General features: G+C 43.4%; 1 protein-coding gene across 1 annotated transcript in view; it reads right to left on the bottom strand.

Moving 5' to 3' along the window:
* Positions 1–6,669: 6,669 nt before the first annotated feature.
* ccdc6b (coiled-coil domain containing 6b) overlaps positions 6,670–25,446 on the bottom strand; it is a 64,877-nt gene continuing 46,100 nt past the window's right edge. The window contains exons 6-9 of the mRNA XM_080205442.1: positions 22,418–22,574; positions 18,958–19,058; positions 18,006–18,130; positions 6,670–12,177 (exon numbers count right to left, since the gene is read on the bottom strand). Of these exons, the coding sequence (XP_080061568.1) occupies positions 11,983–12,177; positions 18,006–18,130; positions 18,958–19,058; positions 22,418–22,574 (578 nt within the window). The 3' untranslated portion in view covers positions 6,670–11,982. The remainder of the gene's footprint in view (positions 12,178–18,005; positions 18,131–18,957; positions 19,059–22,417; positions 22,575–25,446) is intronic.

Genomic DNA, 25,446 nt, shown 5'->3' with positions numbered 1-25,446 from the left:
TATGTGGAATGATTGAGCCCCCACAACCCCCCGGAGGTGGAGAATTCTCATGATTCAATCCACCCAAAACTGAGTGAAGAAATTCCTTCTTGTGTGGCCCCTAAATAGCCTACCTCTATTTTCTGAGACTGTGCCCCCCGGTTCCAGACCCCGCCTCCCCTCCACCCCAGCCAGGGGAAACATCCTTCTCGCATCTACCCTGTTGAACCCTCTTAAGAATTTTGTATGCTTCAATGTCATCATCCCTCGTTCTTCTAACCTCGAGAGAATAAACCCAGTCTCCTCAGAGCAATTCTGCCAACTCAGGAACCAGGTTGGTGAACCTTTATTAATTCCCTCCATGACAAATATTCTTCCTTAGGTAAGGAGGCCAAAACTGTACACAATACACCAGGAGTGGCCTCACCAACGCTCTATACAACTGCAGCAAGGCTTCTTTACTCCTGTATTCAAATCTTCCTGCAGTAAAGGCCAGCACACCATTTGCCTTCTGAGTTTCTTGCTGCACTTGCATGTTGCTTTCAATAAGGTCCAATAATAACACTTAGGTCCCTTTGTACACCTATGCTTCTCAATCTCTCACCGTTTAAGAAATTCTCCACATTTCTGTTTTACCTTGAGAGTCAGCTGTATAGATATCTCAAATTATGGAGCTGAACATTTCTATAACCCTGAATCACCCAATCATTTGGGCGGCACAGTAGCACAGTGGTCAGCACTGCTGCTTCACAGCTCCAGGGACCTGGGTTCGATTCCCGGCTTGGGTCACTGGCTGTGTGGAGTTTGCACATTCTCCTCGTATTTGCGTGGGTTTCCTCTGGATGCCCCGGTTTCCTCCCACCGTCCAAAGATGTGCAGGTTAGGGTTGATTAAGGGGCAACTTTAGCATGGCCAGTGTCCTGAGATGCATAGGCTAGAGGGATTAGCGGGTAAATATGTAGGGATATGGGGTTAGAGCCTGGGTGGGATTGTAGTAGGTGCAGATTCAATGAGCCGAATGGCCTCTTTCTGCACTGTAGGATTTCTAAACTGCTTCTGCTTGCAGGACTTAATATTTCTATAGCAGCCATCTAAATAATCCATTTCTACTGCTGGAAAAATTCACACCTGGTCATCTTTCAATGATCTGGTGCCTTCAGAATGCCCTGATCACTTTTAGAGAGTTGTCTGCCCTTAGAAATGCTGGCTGTAACTATTGCAAGGCAGATTTCTACCTTTCAGACCTTTTTAAGTGTCTTGTTAGTGTTGCTGCCAGGAAAATCCCTGATAATATATTCCAGGAATTTGCCCTCCGCAGATGCTGATAAGCTTACCCAGCTAATATGTAATTTGGAGTCGCCTGTGTTTACATGCACCTCTGAAGCATCCCTGTAGCCACATCCCTGTAATGAAAATTAGATCAGAGCTGTTCCATTTGTGCTGTCAATTCACCTACCTTGTTGCAAATGCAGTGCTCATTCAGATAGAATACCTTAAATTCCCTCTTATTTTCTACCCTTACCTGCTGCTCACTGAGGTTTGCACGTTCAGCCGAAGCAGGGCGAAGTCGATCTTGGTCACTTTCGGTTAGGCTGGTGCCCAGGCGCCAGTGCCAAGGGGCACGCACATGCACAACACCTTCCTGCCACACTCTGAATCCCAAATCCCTTCCTGCCACCTTGCACTCTCGCCATGTCCCCTTCTCATTAATTATCATACAGCCCCCACTCGATCCCTCATCCCGACCATTTAAGGCCCTCATTACTGAAACATTTTGTGCCATGAAAGGTTCATTTATCTGGGAGATTAGTGGCACAGTTGAGTTGTTCTCTAACAAAATCCTTAAAGAGTGTCACTTTTGGATGCTCTTGTTCCTAAATCTTGCATCAAAAGCACTGAACCTTCTAACCGTGCACCACTATGTTTACACGTACCTCTAAAGCATCCCTGTAGCCACATCCGCCGTAATGAAAATTAGATCAGACCTGTTTACTTCCATTTGTGCTGTCAATTCATCTACCTTGTTGTAAATGCTGTCCTCATTCAGTTAGCGAATGATGCACTCAATTGCTAAACTAGTTAACTGTGCCTGCACATCCATTTTACCTCATATTAAACTGTGGGCTAGATCATGTACCATTCTGCCATTTGCCCACAGAAATTGTTTACGCTAGTCTTCCATCTGGCTAAAACAAACAATAACCATGTAATGCAGTCACCCAAGCACACTCTTCCATTTTATTTACACATTCTGGCCAAAACTTTTCACACCTCCCATCAGCTTTGCAGTTTGTAATGGACAGCTCTGCAAAGTTATTCAAATATGTTGGCCGCAACTGTCCTGGAGGAGGTAGGCACTTCAGTACAAGTCGAGGTCGGCCATGCTCGGACCTTTGGAACGTAGGAGAACGAGAGATGACTTTATTGAGGTGTATAAGATAATGACAGGCAGAGATAGGATGAACGCAGTCTTCTTCCCGGAGAAGAGGAATGGAAAACTAGAGGGCTTAGTTATAAACATGGGTTTAAGGTGAGAGAGGAAAGTTTAAAAAGGGACCCGAGGGGCAACTTCTTCACACAGAGAGTGGTGCGTATATGGAATGAGCTGCAAGAGAAAGCAGTTGAGGCAGCTACAACAGAAGCATTTGGATAAAGGATGGAAAAGGATTAAGAGGGATATGGGCCAAACGCAGGCAATTGGGACTAACTGGGAGGGCACTATGGTCTGCGTGGACCTGTTCTCGTGTGTATTGCTCTACGAGTCAAAATTGATTTGCTGATTCAGCCATATTCAGCCCAACTTGTCCATACCACCCTTTTTTTTTGAAACCCCAAAGCTAATCCAAATTGCCCGCATTTGGCCCATATCTCTCTATACCCATCCTACTCATGTAACTATCTAAACACTTTTTAAAAGACACAGTTGTACCTGCCTCTACCACTACTTCTGGCAGCTTGTTCCAGACACTCACCACCCTCTATGAAAATATAGCCCCTCTGGACACTTTTGTATCTTTCCCCTCTCACCTTAAACACATGCCCTCTAGTTGTAGACTCCCCTACCTTTGGGAGAAGATATTGACTATCTGGTTGATCAGTGCCCCTCATTATTTGATAGACGTCTATAAGATCACCCCTCAGCCTTCTACACTCCAGAGAAAAAAGTCCTAATCCATCACATAACAAACAAAAACTAGGAAATCTCTAGGTTTTCAGACCATCTTCTCAACAGCCATGGTAACCTCTAGAAAACACTTACGAGTGCAGGAGGGGGTCCTGGGTGGGGAGAAGAGGAAAATAGTTTAAAGTCCAACAGCCACAAGATACCTGGAGCATTCAGACAGGAATTTATGTCTTCAGTGACATTCCCCAAGGTGCTCAAATTTCTTCTGTTGCTTAAACTCTGGTAATAGACCCCCAGAGGCTTGACATCTATGATTTGGCATGCAAGATATTCCACTTAAACATCGATAGTTTAGGCACATTCTTAGATCATTCTTTGGGAGCTTCAACCACTTCGTTTGGAAATGCTGACCAGCAGCCAGTGTGCACCAACTGCAATAAATGGTGTTGCCGGTTGCCAAGATCTATGGGTCCATCCAATACCATCACAACTCAACATTTTTCAAAGAGATTTCGTGGTTCACTAGTCGACAGATATAAATACTGCTTTAGGTAACACTAACAATGCAAAATAGGTAGCCATTGAATGGAAACAGCTATTTTCTGTCTCCCTCCCTTTTTGGAATAAGAGGGTTATATTAGCTTTTTTCCGATCCACTGGACCGTAGCCGCATCCACGGAATTTTCAAATATTTATAAACAATGGATCCACTATCTCTGCCGCCATTTCCTTTAAGACCCTAGGATATAGGTTATCAGGCCCTGAGGACTTGTTTTCCTTCAATCCCAATAGTTTGCTCAGCAACTTTTCCCCACCAGCTGATGATTGTTCCCTATTATCTCTACATTACTTGTAACTATTAAGTGTCCTCCACTGTGAAAACTAAGGTAAATACTGATTTAGAGTCTCCACCGTTTGTGTTTGCCACTATTAACTCACCAGTCGCATCCAAGGGTTCAACATTCACTTTAGCTACTCTCCTCCCTTTTATATATAGAAGCTTTTGCTATCTTTTTTATATTTTGTGCTAATTTTCTTTTATAATTTACCTATGCTCTTTTTAGTTTTTTTTTGTAATCCTTTGTTGATCTTTTAAGTTTCCCAATCTTCCAGCCTGCCACTGGCCTTTGCAATATGGTATGCCTTTACGCTATCTTTAACTTCCTTGCTTCGCCATGGCTGTTTCTCCCCACCAATGCTGTCCGACCCAAGTATTTTCAGTGGTTCCTGCATTAATTTCAGACAGCAAATTCCTAGCCAACATTGAACAAAATGTGCTTCCATGATAAAGAAATTTTTTGCACGTGATCTTCTTTGACCAGAAAGCAGTACAACAAAAGTCGCCATTTTAAAAGGTTTGTGGAATTCCTAATTCTAAGAAAGCTTAAGGAAGACCATTAAGGTGCATGAATTACAATACTTTTCTTGGATAATAAAAGAAACGTTAACGTGTGACCTGGTGTCCCTTGACCTGGAAGCAGTAATTACAAGAAGGAAGTTAAGACAGAGGCCATGTGACCAGACAGGAGTGTTTTAAGACAAAGGAGAGTTGGAAGCCAAAGGTGATTGGTACACACATGCCGACACAAAGAAAGCAGACAGAAAGAAACTCTTGGATGCACTGTGTGAACTGGCTAAAAGGGTCTAAAGCCTGGAAGGCTGTGTGAATAACTTGAAGATACTAAAGAGCTAGTTTTTCCAGAAGTGATCAAACCTGGAACAAAGCGGTGAAACTGTTGTTGATTGAAAAGGAATTCTGGATTGCCACATCTTCAGGACTATTGAGACCTGAGATTTTGGTAGAAACACACCACGATTGTGAAATTCAGGGATGAAAACTATTGTCACATCGGACTTCTGACCTACTCAATGAGAATAAATGTCCTTTCGGGAAGGTCCAGACCAGCAGCAAGGTGGTTGACTCTAAACTATTCTTGAAGTGGCCTGCAGCCACTCAGTTCAAAGGCAATTAGGGGTGACAATTAAGGCTGGCCCTGCCCATAAAACTAATTCCCATGAATGAATCAAAAACAAAAAATATGTGGAACTGCGCAGCTGCATAGAGCCACGTCTGCAGGGAGTGACTTTGGTGCTTGTGCAACCACAAGACATATCTGTTATCTCAATGCTTTAAAAGTGAAAATTACATTTTTGACATTTCATTTGGGTTGTTAATTCAAATAAAAGTTACAGAAAGTGAAACCTTGTTGCTAAGTTGTTTTTTGGATGGTCCTGAATAAATCTGTTTGCTTTGGCTCAGTTTCCCCACGGGGATCACAGTAACAGAGACATTCCCAAGTCAGGTTGGTTGCTTGTGTTAATCTTTGTCCCCAGGTATATTAAACCCAATGTGGTTACACTGCTATGGATCTCCATTTGTGGTTCTGCCTCAGTTCCAATTTCAAAACAAGCAGCACCACTTACGGGGCAGCATGGTGGCACAGTGGTTAGCACTGCTGCTTCACAGTGCCAGGGACCAGGGTTCAATTCCCAGTTTGGGTCACTGTCTGTTTGGAGTTTGCACGTTCTCCCTGTGCCTGCTTGGGTTTCCTCCAGGTGCTCCAGTTTCCCCTCTGAGTCTGAAAGACGTGCTGGTTAGGTGCAGTGACCCAAAGAGTCATCGGATTGTGGCGACTAGGGGAATTTCACAGTAATCTCATTGCAGTGTTAATGTAAGCCTTACTTGTGACTAATAAATAAACTTTACTTTTATTGAAGGTGCATGAGTGCAAAGTAGCTACTAATATTGGTTTCTGCGTATTCATGCTTCATCTCAACATAATTATGGTTGTTTGCACCATGTCTAATTATTTGAGCTCCCAACTATTCCAGAGTTTAAAGATTCACATTTATGAAGGTGGCTTTTAAACTGTTCCACAACACATTATGAAGAGCCTACTCTATAGTTTGAGAGGAACCCATTACTTTGTGCATTGTTGGTTTTTGGGGTCGGACACAGAGGACATATCCCCTTTTCCCTTGCTCTGCCAATTTGTTCAGCTCATGTCCAAATCTTGTTGCTCCTTGTGATGGCTTACCCTTCTTTTTTTTGTGGCATGTTGTCTTTTTCATGTTTTATTCACATTAGTCTTTTTTTTGTGTGGAGCAGTGGATGGGAGTGGGTGGGTAGGGAGGGAGGAGGAGAGGATTTGTGTGGTGGGGGGGGGAAAAAAGGGTTTTTTTTTGCTTGTGTAGTACATAGGGCAAAGTGGAAACTTGAGGACGCAAAGAGGAGGCCTGAGGGAGGGGGGGCTCGTGTACTGCATTGGATAGAATCCCAAAATATTCTGTAAATGCCGAGAGCGGTAATAGTTAATATCGGAGATGTTCAGGTCCTTTGAGGACCAAGAGGATTGGTTAATTATTTAGGAATAGTCTGGTTCAACCTGCAAGAAGAAAAGTAGAGCCAAGAGTGGTTGCCGGGTTCCCAAATATTTCTTTTTAACCCCGCATTCTGTAGTTTACTCAATTAAGTACTGGTAAAACAAAAGCCTCAGTACATTAACAGGTCAGTGAAACGCTGCCAGCATCCTACTGCATGTTAATAGAACATAAGGTTCTGGATCTAGGGTTTGTACAAAGCATTTTATTAGCATTTTCCATTACAAGAAAACAATCACATTGTACAATGGGTTTACTTAAATGTGGTGTCAGCTACCTAAAGTTGGTTAATTTGAAATAAAAACTAAAAGTACTACACGGTTCAGGTTACTCCACTTAAAAAAGTAGAGGTTGAAAGAATAGTTCACCACAATTAGCAAATTTTAGATCAAGTAATAGGGGACAAACATTTGGATTCAGACACATTTCCTGCTGTCAAGCTCAGTACTTAGTTGAAGGGTATGTGCATAAATGGGCCAAACACTACTTAGGTTTAATCAAAATGCACATTTTGCAGATGAATGCATTACTCACACGTTAAAAAAAAAATTATGCGGCCATCTAATCAAAAAAAAGGCACTTTTGTAATATTCATCCATCAAATGAAACATGCCCAAATCATACCTCAGAAGGCAGAAATATCTATGCAGGAACAAAATAATTCATGGTTTGCTTTATGAAGTCAATCATAAAAGATAGCCCTTGGAGTGATTTTTCTGAAGCACCTGAAAAACTCTCAGATAGTAAACATGTTGATTTAAAGTAAACCACAAAATAAACTACGATCAAATCTTACACAATGCTTTTTTGTTTGCTATTGTAAACACCAGTTAAAACATGTCAGAATTTGCTTGTGTTTGTCATTCAATTCAAAAGTTTGGGCTGAACGTGTATAAAAGCGGCCAAAGAACATGCACCAGAAATTTGCCCAATCTTGCATTTATCTGATGTATATTATGCACACAGTAATGTCTGTTTTACATTCACGAACAGAAAGTGTCTTGATGTCAATCTGGCATGGAGCCACATGTTAAAGACATGCAGCGTGGGAGGGTCTGAACTTCATCCCAAAAATACTCAACCAAACAGTCATAAAAAGAGCATGGAAAAATGCACTGAAAGAAGTACATTTGAATTCAGGATCACATACATTTAAATCATCTTACATGCTTGGAGCAAAGGGTAAAATTTCAGAATTTTGGAAGTTATTTTCTGAATGATCTGGGCACTACAGAGATATAGGAAACAGCAAGATGGTCAATTTTCTGAGAAGGGTGTACAAAAGCCAATGCCTCTGAAATAATCAATCTTTGGGTCTAATATCAGATTCGTCTATCTGGATTTGGAATTGCATTGCAAGACGCGTGGCTTAATCGCAATCCTAATGCGGCTTTCTGCAACTATTTCACTGGCCTGGGTTTAACTGCTTTTGTTTTGACCAATTTTAGTGGCCATTTGTGAATTGCACATGGAAGGTAAATGGTGATATACCAAGTGAGGGAAAAAACCCTAATATGAGCAAAATACTTTTAACAGGTACTCACAGCTACAATAAACAGGGCTGTTTCAAGTCACCGAAACAGAGTGGACTTCAGCTCGCTTTTATACCAAAAAGGAACAAATTAAGACTTGGGAAAAAATAATTGTGTTTTTACGACCATATTCAACCCTCAAAACACTTTGTTAAGTCAAGTTTAAGTTTGAAATCAGTTCAATGTTCAATGCAAGCTAAGGTTTTCAACATAGTAAATCATTTGGTGAGATCCTTGGGATTTAGTTTAAAAAAAATTAAAGTTGCAGATTTAAAATACCGTTCAACAAAAATACAAGTGATTTTGGTACCTGAAAGATTTTCAGTCAGGGTACACCACTGTGTCCTAATGAATTAGGAATAATATAATTCAGAACAGTTTATAATAACAGAACCAGATTCGACTACTGCCAACAGGCACGAGGAAGCTGAAGTGAAAGTGGATTTCAGCAGTTAACTAAGAAGTTACTATTGTTAAGGCTGTTCGGAAATATCTGACGTCATAACTTGTTCAACTTGGAAATATGAACAGTCATCCATACATGTTGCATTTTTGACTGCGTGACAGTATGATCACGGTTATTGACTGTAAAGCCCTTTGGAAAGTCCTGTGAACATAAGGCACACCATTTAAATGCAAGTCTTTTATTAGAGAATAAACAAGCTGATGTGCACATACTGGTGTGTTCTTAACTACAGCCATTCCTGTACATTCTTTCGTCCTTCAATTTCAACTGGATAAAAGGATTGTTTTATGTAACATACAATGTTGTTATTGGAAAGCATTTGCCAAAATTTAGAATTTGGATCTCATGCAGAAACTCAGTATGTAACAGAGGAATGGTTTTGCAGTTACCTGTATGCATTTGCAAAAAAGGTTCAATTAGATACGTTAAATGTATCACATGACCAAGAAAAATGGGTGAAAAGATCAGATTAACCTTATAGTAAGGAGCTATTTTGATAGTGGTGGTTAAATGCTCAGAAGTTCAGATAATTTTTGTTCAACGTACTCCAGGATAAAGTCTCAAAAGCATACTCCTACGCTTAAGTGTGAATTTATGCATCTGACCTACCACAGTGGGCACTCATGCCACCTCAATTCTTAAAAATAGAGAACATCCACAAAAGCAAGAATGTACTCCTTATTTGAATAAACCATCAAATCACATTACTTCAGGCCCTCTCCACATGGCACAGGTCAACAATCCCAACAGATTGGGAAGCCCACATTAGAAAGCTTCTTTGGTTTCAGTGCAAAGTTGAGGCCAGAACTATCAAACGCAAAGCATTTCACCAAGACTGGTCCAAATAACAAGATGTGGACTGATCAACGTTGCTACCTTTAGTTATCAAAACACACTTATTTCAAACCAGACCGCACACAATCCAAAAGTTGCAGCAACTCCAGGATAGTAAATCAATCCTGGCAACTACCACACCTGTCTGCTTAGCAATTTCTTCTTCCTCGTAAATGCCTTTAAACATTAACTGTTAAAAGTTAAGTATAGTGGGAGTTATGATTAACATCAAAAGGAAGAAACGGGTGCTAACCTTGAATACTAAACTGAACTCAGAAACCCTCCTTGGTGGGCATGCAGGCTATCTTGCAATGTCAAAACTGACACAAATCATTAGTACCAACTGTCGCAGTTGACTTCTGTAACCAAAATTCAGATGCTTTGGATTAGAAATTTTACTTGGAAACTCCTGGAGAGGTGGGGAGAGAAGAGAAAGATTACTATTGCGACCAGCTCCAATCTGGTCTCTATATGTATTGATCATTAGCTATTTTTCAGAAACTTTCAGACCAATTAACAATGGTTAACTTACAACTGGTTACAGTAATAGGCAGGTCTGCCCCACTGCTAATGAGGCTTGCAAGAAAAGTAGTGATCTCATACCACAGCCTTATCAGAGGGCAAGAGCTGACTCAGGCAGTGAATGTCAAAAGTAGTACCAAGACTGCATGTACAAATAAATGTTAGAAATCTAAACTGCACAGGTAGTTCACCTCTCCTTGCTCAAAGGAAAGAGGGAAGTATTTCCCAAAAATGCATAATTGTGAGGTACCTACAACTGCTGAATATTTAGAATCTTGTAAACAAGCATGCTCCAGGACTACAGACCTTCCAAATTTTAGTTGTAGTCGACCAGTTAAAATTCTCCTCGCAGAACCATTTGGGTAGACGTGGAAAGGTAGTGTTTGGGCCTGGACTTTCCAATGGTGACGACTGGGACAATGAACCTTTCAAAATGCTGACAGCAAGTTTTGTGTTCACGCAGCAACTTTGGGTACAAGGTGAGAGAGTAGGAGAAAGGTAACATGAAGCAGTCACCAATTTGCAGTTTCTACAGCAGAAAGTGGTTGGCTTTGCGCATTATGGTCCTGAACACCATGGCAGAAGCCCCACAATTTCACGCAGAAGTCGTATTTGTCTCGGTCACTGGCCCTCGATATAGCAGAGAAGGGTCACGGTTGGACAGGTGAACAGTTAAATAGGCCAAAGTTCACTGTAAACAATACCACAAAACAAATGGATTACATAAGCAGCTACCTATTCTCTTCTCATCCCTCCTCTAGCATAATACATATTTTTTTAAAACAAAAAAGGACACTTACATTTTCGATGCTGCTGTAAAGTCAAACGAAACAATTTATTTTCGTCGGATGAACGGAAAATTATAGTTGCGATTGCTCCCTTTTATACAGTGTACCAGCTTATGTGTTATTGAAGCTTTTATTACAGCCAAGAACTTGTGCTCTCCGCAGCCTGTCCCATATCTACCAAGCAATACAGAATTATTTGGCTACGATAGCATTATACCTTGATAACTGGAAAGGTTTCCACCTGGGGTTAGTGGATTACACCACGATGCAACTGTTTGACACACAGTCACTTGTTTTTATCAGTCATCTCTTTAAACCCTCATTAAAAAACTGATTTGGCAGCAAATAAAAACTATTTGTTCTTTAAACATGGTACTTGAATTTGCAGGACTCACCGATATTTAAACTGATGATTTCTCGTCATCAAAAGCAGGTATTTTACAGCAGGTAACATTCACTCAAAAATCAATACAACACACGCTAGCTCGCTTGTCTAATGATTTACTATCTACAAAGCCCACAGACATTAAAACCTAAGTTTTACAGTTTATATCAAAAAAAATTGATCTCTGGACTGATATTTCATTTTGCCACAAGCCAGATCTATAATAAATTTGACAATTAAGCTTGGAATAACTTCCGCCAAATGGTACGGATGTGCCAAAATCAGTTTCTGGAACTTTTGTTGGAAAAAGAAGTCACAGCACATCACAGAAATTCATTACTGAATCTGTATTAAGTTTATATGCTGTTTATTTGGATATAAATCATACCACTGATAGACATTAGATTTAGTGATGGTGCTCGAAGCACCTAAACGTTTTCCCTAAAACTCCTTTGTCACTTTGTTTCAAAATGTAGTGCTAATTTTGTAAATGCTTGACTAAACCCAACAAGACACGAAAGCATTAACACTGAAGCGTAAACACGGCCTAGAAAACAAGACACTTCATGCTTGTAATTACCGCAAAATTTGTAATGAAAATCATTGAAAAGGTCTTCCTGCGTTATTTGTTTTCTCACAAATCTGTGGAATGAAGCTTTGGAACTGTCGGAACATTCAATCGTGTACTGTTATTACCAAATGGATGTGGCAGATATTTGAAGCAACAAAATGAAGGTTGTGCATGAGGTTCCAGTCAACACTGACAAAATGCAGTAAATTAGTGTTGTGGACAAACAACACTGGCTGCCCTCCAGACAAACATTTACAACACAGTTAGCGGTGAAGCCTATATAATCTCAGTGCAAATAAGTCAAATCCAAAAGACGCCAGTTAAGCCTTTGGCTTTAGTAAACTGCTTTTTTTTTGTCATCAGTCCACTCCGGATGCAGCTGCTTCACAGCTCATGCAGGTTACGGCTGAGGAGGAGCAGGAGGATATGCTGACGGCTGGGGAGGGGCTGGCTGGGATGGTGCACACTGAAGCGCTGGCTGGACTGGTGGTGGTGGCGGCGGCGGCAGCTGAACCACTGTCTGTGTGTTTGGTGAGGGCGGAGGTGTCGGGCGTTTGAATTTGTCAGGGCTGTTACTTCTTCTTGGGGAAGGCCTCTGCAAAAAACAAACAAAAATGCACAGCAGTTAAAAGATACGGTGTTAGAATGACACAGTCCAGAACTCTTTAAAAGCAACCTCCAACAGAAAACACTGTCACCCAGGTTTACTAAAGAGTAGGTTCAAAAGTAGTGAGTGAAAGGTCGAACACCAATACGGACATCCTGGAAAGTTCAGCTACAGGAATTTGTCACAGACGCTGCTTCACAGCACCAGGAATCCGGGTTCAATTCTGGTCTTGGGCAACTGTGCAAGCTCCACAGACAGTGTTTGTTTCAGTGGGTTTCCTCCAGGTGCTCCGGTTTCCTCTCGCAATCCAAAGACATGCTGGTTAGGCCATGTTACACAACTGCTCCTTAGTGTCAGGAGGATTAGCAGGGTAAATACATGGGGTTACACTGATAGGGCCTGGGTGGGATTGTTGTCGGTGCAGGTTTGATAGGCCGAACGGCCTCCTTTTGTACTGTAGACACTCCATGCTTCAAACTGTGCAATGGCATCGGATAGGTGAACAATTCCACTCATATTTGCTATTTGTTTTATTAAATTAAGTTAACTGCTTTAATTGAGAAAGCAACTTCTCAAAAATTCTCTCGAGATCCTACATTGGTGAAGCAGAGATCTGAGGCTGGGGAGACAGCGGGTATTTTAATTAAAAAAATTACAAAACCATGGAGTGGGCAAGGCCACGAAAGAATTTGGAAAAAAGGATATATTAAAATCAAAGCATTGCTTCAATAGAAGCCAGCGAGGGGAGGTGGATGTGAACTTTAAAGGGCGGGGAGAGAGAGAGAAAGAAAATGTGAACATGAGTGGTCATCCAAAATTGCACTGGAATAATCAAGTTTCAAGGTAAAAAGGCATAGATAAGGGCTTCACAACAGATAAAACAAGGCAGGAGAGAAATCAGGCAACGGTATATAGAGGTGAAAATGTGGCCTTAGTGTTAACGTGGATGTTTGGGAGGAAGCTTATCTTGGTCAAATTTAACACCAACATAGAACACTACAGCACAAACAGGCCCTTCGGCCCACAAGTTGAGCCGATCACATCTATACCTACCAGGCCATGGAACTATCTGTAACTTCCAATGCCATTAGATCCCATATGCTCATCCAGAAGTCTTTTAAAAGACCCCAGCGAGTTCACCTCTACCGCCACCGACGGCAGCCGATTCCACTCACCAACCTCTGAGTGAAAAACTTACCCCTAACATCTCCTCTGTACTTGCTCCCCAGCACCTTAAACCTGTGTCCTCTCGTAGCGACCATTTCAGCCCTGGGAAATAGCCTCCGAGAATCCACCCTATCTATTCCTCTCAACATTTTATAAACCTCTATCAGGTCGCCTCTCAACCTTCTTCTCTCCAGGGAGAAGAGACCTAGCTCCCTCAACCTATCTTCATAAGGCATGCCTCCCAATCCAGGTAACATCCTTGTAAATCTCCTCTGCACCCTCTCAATAGCTTCCACATCCTTCCTGTAGTGAGGCGACCAGAACTGCGCACAGTACTCCAAGTGAGGTCTGAACAGGGTCTTATAAAATTGCAGCATTACCTCCCGACTCCTAAACTCAATCCCTCGATTAATGAAGGCCAGTACACCATACGCCTTCTTGACCACATCCTCCACCTGCGAGGCCGATTTAAGAGTCCTACAGACCCGGACCCCAAGATCCTTCAGCTCTTCAACCCAGCTAAGACTCCTACCCATGATATTGTACTCCTGCATCCCATTGGTCCTGCCAAAATGGACCACTACACATTTATCCGGGTTGAAGTCCATTTGCCACTTCTCCACCCAGTCTTGCATCCTATCCATGTCACGCTGCAACTTCCGACATCCCTCCAGGCTATCCACAACACCACCAACCTTCATATTGTCGGCGAACTTACTAACCCATCCCTCCACTTCCTCATCAAGGTAATTTACGAAAATGACAAACAGCAAGGGTCCTAGAACAGATCCCTGGGGCACTCCACTGGTGACCGACCTCCATGCAGAAAAAGACCCATCCACAACCACTCTCTGCTTCTGCAGGCAAGCCAGTTCTGGATCCACAAGGCCAAAGCCCCTTGGATCCCATGCCCTCTCACCTTCTCAAGAAGTCTTGCATGGGGGACCTTATCAAATGCCTTGCTGAAGTCCATGTAAACCACGTCCACCGCTCTTCCTTCGTCAATGTGTTCAGTCACATTTTCAAAGAACTCAACTAGGCTTGTAAGGCACGACCTGCCCTTGACAAAGCCGTGCTGACTGTTCCTGATCATTCTAAACTTCTCGAAATGCTCATAAATCTTGTCCCTCAGAATCCTCTCCATCAACTTACCAACCACTGAGGTCAGACTCACTGGTCGGTAATTTCCCAAGCTATCCCTGTTCCCTTTCTTGAAAATAGGAACCACATCCGCAATCCTCCAATCCTCCGGAACCTCTCCCGTCTCCATCGACGATGCAAAGATCATCGCCAGGGGCTCTGCAATCACTTCCCTCACCTCCCACAGTAACCTGGGGTACATCCCATCCGGTCCCGGCGACTTATCTATCTTGATAGAATTTAAAAGTTCCAACACATCCTCTCTCTTAATATCCACATACTCAATCTTTCAGTCTGCCGCAAACCTGTAGTACGACCTCCCAGATCACTTTCCACCGTGAATACCGAGGCAAAGTACTCATTAAGCACCTCTGCCATGTCTTCAGGTTCCACACAGACTTCTCACCCTTCACCTTTTATCGGTCCTATCCTTTCTTTTTCTCATCCTTTTACTCTTCACATATTTGTAGAACGCCTTGGGATTCTCCTTAATTTTACCCGCCAAGGCCTTCTCATGACCCCTTCTGGCTCTCCTAATTTCCTTTTTAAGCTCCTTTCTACAAGCCTTATACTCCTCTAGATCCTTAACATCTCTTAGCTCTCTGAACCTTTTATACACCTTTCTTTTCTTCCTGACCAGGTTCACCACAACCTTCGTGCACCACGGCTCCCGCGACCTACCAAAACCTCGTCTCATCGGAACGTTGCCGTGGAGAGCTCCAGTCAAACACTCCTTGAAAATCCGCCACCTTCCTTCAGTACTTTTCCCCAAGAACACCTCCTTCCAGTTTATTCGTCCAATTGTCTGCCTGACGTCTTCATATTTCCCCTTACTCCAGACAAACACCTTCCTAGCCTGCCTGATCCTATCTCTTTCCAATGTTATCGTGAAGGAGATAGAATTATGATCTTCAACCCCGAGATGCCCTCCCACCGAGAGATCCGTCATCTGTCCTGGTTCATTAGCCAGCACCAGGTCAAGTACAGCCTCCCCTCTCGTAGGCTTATCCACGTGCTGTGTCAGGAAACCCTCCAGAACACACCTAACAAACTCCTCCCCATTCAAACCCCTTACCCTAGGGATGGTCCAGTCGATGTTTGGGAAATTAAAGTCTCCCATCACGACAACTCTGTTATTACTACATCTTTCTAGGATCTGTTTCCCTATCTGTACCTCAACTTCCCTGTCGCTATTGGGCGGCCTGTAGAAAACACCCAGCAAAGTTATCGACCCTTTGCTGTTCCTAACTTCCACCCACAGAGACTCCGTAGACAGTCCCTCCACAGCATCCACCTTCTCTGCAGCCATGACACTGTCCCTGGCCACTCCGCCACCTCTTTTGCCCCCCTCCTTGTCCTTCCTGAAGCATCTGAATCCCAGCACCTGAAGTACCCAGTCCTGTCCCTGAGACATCCGAGTCTCTGTAATGGCCACCACATCACATTCCCAAGCAGCAATCCACGCCCTAAGCTCAGCTACTTTGTTTACAACACTCCTGGCGTTAAAGTAGACACACCTTAGACCCTCGGTCTGGGCACTTCCCTTCTCCATTACCCGTCTAACCTCCCTCTCATACTGTCTACAGTCCTTCTCTACCTGGGAGCTAACCTTCTCGCTCTCAGTCTCCTCATCTCTATTCCCTCCCCCCAACCTTTCTAGTTTAAAGCTCCCCCAGTAGCCCTAGTCAATCTTCCCGCCAAGATATTGGTCCCCCGGGATTCAAGTGCCACCCGTCTTTACTGAACAGGTCACACCTGCCCCTGAAGAGGTCCCAATGACCCAGGAACCGGAATCCCTGCCCCCTGCTCCAGTCCCTCAGCCACACATTCACCCTCCACCTCATTCCATTTCTGCTCTCACTCTCCTGTGGCGCAGGCAGCAATCTTGAGATTACTACCTTCGTGTTCCTCTTTCTCAGCTGTCTACCTCATTCCCTATAATCCCTTTTCATGACCCCTTCCCTCATCCTGCCTATGTCAGCGGCATCTATGTGAACCACAACCTCCAGCTCCTCAACCTCCCCTTTCAGGATGTCTGGGACGCGTCCAGAGACATCCCGGATCCCAGCTCCAGGGAAGCAAACCACCATCCGCGACTCCCATCTGCGTCCACAAAAACGCCTGTCTGATCCCCTGACTATGGAGTCCCCTATTAACACTGCCTTGTTGCTCTTTTTCTTACTTTTTTTTGAAGTACTGGGTCAGGCTCAGCTCCAGAGACCTGGCTACTGCTTCCTCCCCCAGGTGAGCTGTCCCTCCGAGCAGTGCTCAGACAGGAGTACTTATTTTGAAGGGGGACATCCACTGGCGTGCTCTCCATCACGTGAGCTTTCCCCTTCCTAACTGTTACCCACTTGCCTTCTTCCCGTTAGCCCGGTGTGACCACTTGCCAGTAGCTCCTGTCAATTACCTCCTCATTCTCTCTAATGAGACAAAGGTCCTCGAGCCGCAGTTCCAGCTCCTTAACCTGGTCCCTTAGGGCCTGCAGCTCCACACACCGAGCACAGATATGGATGTCTGGGAGACCAGGAGCCTCCAGGACCTCCCACATATTGCATTGGCAACAACATACTGGCCTCACACTCATACTTGCCCTTTTTAGAAATACAGAGAAGAAAGTAATAAAAACTTATAAACTTACCTTGCCTCACCTTTTTTGCTTAGGCCCTGTGAGTCAAAGCCCTTCCAGCTCACACAAAAAACAAAAACAAAAACAAACATACCTGTTCTCACTCCAAGCCCCCCTCTCTCTCTTTTTTAGGTTAGAGGAGGTGGGAGGGTGGGGTACTCTACCCGTGCAGAGTATCGGGATTCCTCACCAGTCCAATTTATGTAAAAAAAAAATACCCAAGTCCCTTTGCAAACTACTTCCAGTTTTTGGAATAAAATTTAAAGAAAAAACTATCAAAGTTAATTTAAAAAAAAACCAACAGTGTGGTTTAATCTCAGATAGTTGCCAAGGAAGTGGACAGAGTCAACGGCAAGGGAACAGAGTTTACAATGGGATCAAAGAGAAAGGCTCCTATCTTTCTAACGTTAAACTGGAGAAACATTCTGCTCTTCCATATAATTTAGAGACAGGGTAAGGGTCGAGTCAAAGGGGGCATATTATAGTCAAAATGATTTCCATCCTCACGTGATTTCTAGAAACATTTATTGCATGAAGCAAAAGTGAAAACTCCAGCTTATTTCCTCTTCCTTCAGCACCCCCACCCAAAATCACCTCTCCTGCACAATAGTACAAGACCACATAGTCAACGCCTGCCATTTTGAAAAAGACCCATTCAGTCCTACTCTGTTTCCTGTCCAGTAACCAATTATCAAACAATGCCAATTTATTACCCCCGATCCTGGATACTTTAAAATCCCATGGAAGAACAAGGAAAATCCTAACTCTTCATTTTTGTATAACCCCTAACATTATTAGTGTTACCCCTTTCCCCATATTTCATTCACACAAAATCCGAACTACATACTCAAAGACATTATTCACTAATTTCTTTACTCACCGCAATACCATGTGAAGTTCCCATATGTTGTACATGAAGACCAGGTGAGGTGTAATAGGACATTCCTGCACGAGTCAAAGTAGTAGGCGGAGTGAAACCAACACTGTGGCTTGCATAAGATAGTCCTGGAGAGTATGCACACAAGGTCTTGTCATTCTCCATTTACAGTTTGCAGTCAAAATGTAAATCTGCTTAGTTCAGACACTATCACAATTTTATTTTTAATACTAACTTTACTACATCTGTCTTTCCTTCCTCCTAATGCAAACTACAGAACCATCCAATATGGGGCGTTTAGCACTGCTACCTCACAGTACCAGGGACCCAGGTTCGATTCCAGCCTTGGTCACTGCCTGTGTGGAGTTTGCATATTCCCCCCGTGTCTGCGTGGGTTTCGTCCCACAATCCAAAGATGTGCAGGTTAGGTTGTTTGGCCATACTAAAATTGACCCTAGTGTCGGGGATTAGCAGGGTAAATGTGTGGGGTTATGGGGATAGGATCTGGGTCAGATTGTGATCGGTACAGACTCGATGGGCCAAATGGCCTCCTCCTGTACTGTAGGGATTCGATGAATATGTTGAGGTCTGCAGTCCACTATTATGAGCAATCCTCTGGTAGCCCACCAAAGGTGAACCTAGACAGTCAGTATCAGCAGGTTATTACAACCACTGGACAATAATCAAATCAGCAACCATGGTTAATTTTCATTCCCCACTCAATGAGCACAAATATCCTGGATCATCTTACTCAGAGACCAGGAATTGAACCTTGTATCTTCTCTCTCTACGACTGCGTTACATCAGACAATCCACTATCCACCCAGCCACATGGAAGAGTTTTGTCACAAACTCTCAAATGGATATTGTTCTCCATATCCAGAAAAACATACTGGAAGTCAAGCCGATTGCCGTATCATACTTCCAGTGAGTATAACTCAAATCAAATACATACCAGGAGATATAGGTCTGCTGGAACTTGGAGATGGTGTGTAAGGAATAGGGCTGGATACAGTGCGAGGTCTAAGTCCCTGTGCAGACATCTCATTAAAGTATCTGAGAAATGAGAAAGAAGATTTGGCTCATTAACACATCAAATTGCACCAACAGACAAATTGAAAATATTCAATATCTAGATCTACAGAGCTTATCAACAAGTCTCATTTATTCTCAAACTCCTCAATGCAACTTGCAATTTCAGAATTGAAAATAATTAACGAGTTAATGCTCAACAACTGTCTCAAAACAGCAGGCTGCACAAATGGGACTGGTTATACAGAGAACGAATAGTGTCATCCTGCACTTTACCAATTCAATACATGAAGCACAAGAGGCGTTTCTGACATTTCAGTGTAACATGCTCCATGTCAGACCCCACTTGGAGTACTGTGCGCAGTTCTGGTCGCCTCACTACAGGAAGGATGTGGAAGCTATTGAGAGGGTGCAGAGGAGATTTACAAGGATGTTGCCTGGATTAGGAGGCATGCCTTATGAAGATAGATTGAGGGAGCTAGGTCTCTTCTCCCTGGAGAGACGAAGGTTGAGAGGCGACCTGATAGAGGTTTATAAAATGTTGAGAGGAATAGATAGCCCCCGAGAATCCACCCTATTTCCCAGGGCTGAAATGGTTGCTACAAGAGGACACAGGTTTAAGGTGCTGGGGAGCAAGTACAGAGGAGATGTTAGGGGTAAGTTTTTCACTCAGAGGGTGGTGAGTGAGTGGAATCGGCTGCTGTCGGAGGTGGTATTGGCAAACTCAATGGGGTCTTTTAAAAGACTTCCGGATGAGTGCATGGGATTCAGTGGGATTGGGAGTTACAGATAGTTCTATGGCCTGGTAGGTACGGATATGATCGGCTCAACTTGTGGGCCGAAGGGCCTGTTTGTGCTGTAGTGTTCTATGTTCCTTAATCTGCTTATATGTGAAAAAAACAGGATTGATACAATTGTATCAATTGTATCAATTTTTATCAAGATTTACGAACATTTGGAGAGGTTTGACATGATCAGGAATAGTCAGCATGGATTTGTCAAGGGCAGGTCGTGCCTTACAAGCCTAGTTGAGTTCTTCGATAATGTGACTGAACACATTGACGAAGGAAGTGCCGTGGACGTAGTGTACATGGGCTTCAGCAAGGCGTTTGATAAGGTCCCCCATGCAAGACTTCTTGAGAAGGTGAGAGGGCATGGGATCCAAGGGCCTTTGGCCTTGTGGATCCAAAATTGGCTTGCCTGCAGAAGGCAGAGAGTGGTTGTGGATGGGGCTTTTTCTGAATGGAGGTCAGTCACCAGCGGTGTGCCTCAAGGATCTGTTCTGGGACCCTTGTTGTTTGTCATTTTCATAAATGACCTGGATGAGGAAGTGGAGGGATGGGTAAGTAAGTTCGCTGATGACACTAAGGTCGGTGGTGTTGTGGATGGTCTGGAAGGATGGCAAAAGTTGCAGCAGGACATAGATAGGATGCAGGACTGGGCGGAGAAGTGGCAGATGGACTTCAACGCGGATAAATGTGTAGTCGTCCATTTTGGCAGAACCAACGGGATGAACGAGTACACTATCAAGGGCAGAAGTCTGAGTAGTGTTGAAGAGCAGAAGGATCTAGGGGTCCGGGTCCACAGGACTCTTAAATCGGCCTCGCAGGTGGAGGAGGTGGTCAAGAAGGCGTACGGTGTACTGGCCTTCATTAATCGAGGGATTGAGTTTAGGAGTCGGGAGGTAATGCTGCAACTTTATAAGACCCTTGTCAGGCCTCATTTAGAGTATTGTGCGCAGTTCTGGTCGCCTCACTATAGGAAAGATGTAGAAGCTATTGAGAGGGTACAGAGGAGATTTACAAGGATGTTGCCTGGACTGGGAGGCATGCCTTATGAAGTTAGGTTGAGGGAGCTGGGACTCTTTTCCCTGGAGAGACGAAGGTTGAGAGGCGACCTGATAGAGGTTTACAAAATGTTGAGAGGAATAGATAGGGTGGACTCTCAGAGGCTATTTCCCCGGGTTGAAATGGTTGCTACGAGAGGACACAGATTTAAGGTGCAGGGAGGGAAGTTCAGAAGTGATGTTAGGGGTAAGTTTTTCACTCAGAGGGTGGTGAGTGAATGGAATCGGCTGCCGTCAGTGGTGGTGGAGGCGAACTCGCTGGGGTCTTTTAAAAGACTTCTGGATGAGTATATGGGGTTTAATGAGATTGAGGGTTATAGATAGGTCTGTAGGTTGCTAGGTGTTGATGTGATCGGCGCAACTCGTGGGCCGAAGGGCCTGTTTGTGCTGTAGTGTTCTATGTTCTATGTATGCAAGGAATTGCACTTCACGTTGCCACTGGAAATCAAATTGATGAACTTATGCTATAACATGCAGAATTATAACAGGATCATGTTGAACTGAAATTACCCCATACTTCACAAGCTATTTCACCAGCTAAGCAACTGAGGATGTCTTGCCTAATTACTACATAGCAATTGAGTTAATAATAATAGTAAAAATAAGGGCTTCAAAAGGATTAGGGACACTAGAATGCCCATCTAAAATGTATGAAAAAAACCTGAAGGCCCCAAGAAACAGAAGTAAACTAAGGTTCCACAAATCTAGCTGCTGCTTCTCAAGTCAACTGGCACGGTTGATGGAATCAACACTGGCAGCAGATAGGGAAACCAGAGAACAACAGCTTTGCTTCTTCCAACATTTAGTGGTGAGGAATTTTGGCTCATCCATGAATCAATTCTAAAAAGGAGCACACCACCAATGCTCCAGAATCTAAGGCAGAAAACTGGGAAGAGGCATTGAATTTGAAGTTAACACAAAACATCCAGATATTACTACCAAAAGCATGGAAGGGACATTGCAGGAATGGTTTGCGAATCTGTTGGACATGTAGCAACTACAATGTGACAGAGGAGCCATGATGGACTATTTTAGATAGTTACATGGGTACGATGGGTATAGAGGGATATGGGCCAAATGCGGGCAATTGGGGTTAACTTAGGGGCTAAAAAAAAAGGGTGGCATGGACAAGTTGGGCCGAAAGGCCTATTTCCATGCTGTAAACCTCTATGACCTCTCTCACGGAAAAGGAGATGAGGCAAGTGAGGACGGATCAATGATGTCAAAGGCATCAAAGACCAAGAATACATACTATGAAGCACAACCATATTGCATTTCAGTTGTTAATTTGACCACCAGTTTTGGTGCTGTAGACAGGAATGATAATGGAGGAATTTGGGGACGGGGGTCAGTAAATGTGACAAACTATTAACTCGCACGGGAAATAAATGTCAACACACACTGATTGAACTGAATAATCTGGTTTTGTGCTGTAACTGCTAAGTATTTACTAAGGCTATAAAAAAGCAGTTTTTGTTCTGCGTGTTCAACATTAGTAAAGAAAAATCCAACTAGAAGCAGCTTCAACCATACAAACCGTTCATCATCCATTTCTAAGCTAGACTCGCTTTCTGACAGCTGTCTGCAAAGAGCCTCTCTCCTTTCCATTTCTCTCTGTAGTTTTCGCTGCAGCCTCAGATTCTCCTCCCTCATGTGGCGCTCTTCCTCCAAATACTGGGCCATCTTCTCCGTGTCTGTAAATGATGAAGTAAGTGAATTATCAAGCACGGGGGTTGCACAATCTTGCAACTGAGGATAACAAACTAGGCAGGCACAAAATTCCATACTAAATGCAGGATTAACAGGATGGAATGCGAAAGCAATAAGAGAAAAGCTTGCATGGTGACAAAATGTGACTGCTGAATGTATAGGAAAGTGTGATGTAGAGGTCGAGGACAATACAGAAACTAGATCAAGAGTGAACAATGTCATTACAAATGAAAATGAAAATAAACTGCAAAAACGCATTTAAAAAGAAACAAAATATAAAATTTAAAGACATAAATGCTGTTAATTGAAGTAGAACTGTGCAGAGGAATTTGAGCTGCTGTCATGTAATGCACATGGCACTTTCCTGTTGCACGAAAGTTTGATGTAGCATTCATTAGTGTTTCAGTGAGGAAGGAAGTCTTCGAAAAGAGGTGGTGGGGGGAGAACCTCAGGTCTCCTGATGAACTATCACTGAATCAGCAATCAAGATGAGGGTTTTACAGCCTGTGTGGGAAGAGGATATAGCTAACGTTCTAAGTCTGGACCTGCTCTCCCACCGGTCCTTAGCTGAGTGCGACCCATCTCCTACACCACTCACCCCCGCCCCTTCCTCCCAGAACCAGGATACGGACTCCTTGTCTTCACTTCTCACCCCACCAGCCTCTGCATTCAAAGGATCACCCTCTGCCATTTCTGCCAGCTCCAGCATGATGCCACCACCAAACACATCTTTCCCTCTCACTCCCCATCAACGTTCCATTGGACCGTTTCCTCTGGGAACAGCTGGTCCACCCCTTCATACCCAACACCTCACCTGTTGCAAACGGCACCTTCCCCATGCAACCATATCATCATATAATCCCGACAATGAGGAAGAGGCCATTCGGTCCATCAGCATCAACACTCCAAACGAGTACTTAATCCGGGCTCAAACCCCTGCCCTAACCCTGTATCTACAAGTATTGATCATGACAATCTACCTAACCTGCACATCTTGGCCACTAAGAGACAATTTAGTGCTGTCAAACCACCCCGCACATCTTTGGATTGTGGGAGGAAACCACAGCACCCAGGGGAAAACCACGCAGATGCAGGAAGCATCTGTTAACTCTGCACAGTCAACCAAGGCATGGAATCGAACCCAGATCCCTGGTGTTGTGAGGCAGCAGTACTAACCACTGTGCAGCCATATTACCCCCAGTCGCAGAAGCTGACACGTCTGCTCCTTTCCTTCCTCCCTGCTCATCATTCCAGGGCCTAAACATTTTTCAGGTGAACCAGTGTAGCACCTCCTTTTATCTGGTCTATTGCATTCACTTCTCTCAATGCAGTCCATTCTACATCAGAGAAACCAAACCCAGATTTGGTGACCATTTTGCAGAACACCTTCGTTCCACCGCAAGCAGGACCCAGACCTTCCTGTCGCTTGCCATTTCAACACACTATCCTGCTCACACGTCTGTCCTTGGTCAGTTCCAGGACTATCACCTGATTTTCCAATTAGGCATTTTACAACCTTCCAGACTTACCACTGACTTCAATTTCAGAACCGAACTCTCTCTCTGCCACTTTCATCCCATTTCCATTTATTTTACTTCATTTTATTTATTTACATTTCTTCCATCATTTCAATTTTCCCACTATTCTAACATCTTGCTTTCCATCTTGTTTTTTCCCCCCGGGTCTCCTTTCTCCCCATCCAACCAGGGCCCATTTGTTACATGTCTCAGGTTGTTCTCTGGCACTCTGCTTACCTTTGTTCTGCCATTTGTACATTCTGGTCTCTTATGGCTGCTATCAGCAACCCTCTTATTCATGGTCACCACTGGCATTCCCTTTGTCTTCTTGTTGATGGCATTTTGTCAATTCCTCCTCACCACACCACCCCTCAGCCCCTGACCCCACCCTAACAGTACCAATCGCATCCTATTTTCTATTGCCTTCAACTCTGACGAAGAGTTATCTTGACTCAAAACATTAGCTCTGTTCTTTCTCCACAGATGCTGTCAGACCTGATGAGATTTTCCAGGGTTATCTATTTTTGTTTCAGATTCCAACATCTTGAGTCACTTGCTTTTATCAAGATATGCTGTGAACATTATGTTCTTATGTTATCTTTTAAGAACAGATCATTAGTTAATACAAATGAAGAAGTTTTTAAAAGCAGAGAAGGCAGCCATCCTGTCTTTTGTCCCTCTGATAGTTCTAGCTCTGCAACTGGACACTTCTATTCCAACTACATACCCTAAGATCTTTGCCAGTATTATATATTTATCAAATTTACTATAACTTAACCGGATCTTCATAGTTCAGAATTCATCAACAGGCTTGATTCAGTTAGCTCCCAAAATAGAAAATGCCAGAAAATCTCAACAGGTCTGGTAGCATTTGCAAGGCGAGAGTAGAGCTGACTTTGAGTCCAGATGACACTTTACAAAGGTCTCGAAACGTCAGCTTTTCTTTTCTCCTTACAGATGCTGTCAGACCTGCTGAGATTTTCCAGCATTTGCACCAATTTGCTTTTAACATTCAGCTCACGCAGGAGAATGAATAAGAAACTTGTACCAAATTTATGATGATTCTATTCTGTGAGGCTTCACACTCAAAGGAAGGAATGGGACGTGTTCGCTTTCAGGCACCTTGTGTTAACATTAAAGGTATGTAATTGGAGCAAAAGGCTCCTTCAGTTTGGTCACAGCCCCAAATGAAAAACACTGATCCAGCACCACTGTGTATCTCAAGGGAAACTGCTAAAATAGCGGCAGCTTGATGCTAGAAAGTCCATGTCACATCGCAGCAACGGGTAGAAGGCTTTAATTCAGTCGAGCAGGGGTGACTTTGAGTACAGTGCATGAA

This window comes from Carcharhinus amblyrhynchos, chromosome 17 (assembly GCF_965287045.1).
Source record: "Carcharhinus amblyrhynchos chromosome 17, sCarAmb.v2.hapA, whole genome shotgun sequence".
Classification (NCBI taxonomy): Eukaryota; Metazoa; Chordata; class Chondrichthyes; order Carcharhiniformes; family Carcharhinidae; genus Carcharhinus; species Carcharhinus amblyrhynchos.
This window is presented reverse-complemented; position numbering and strand designations above follow the sequence as displayed.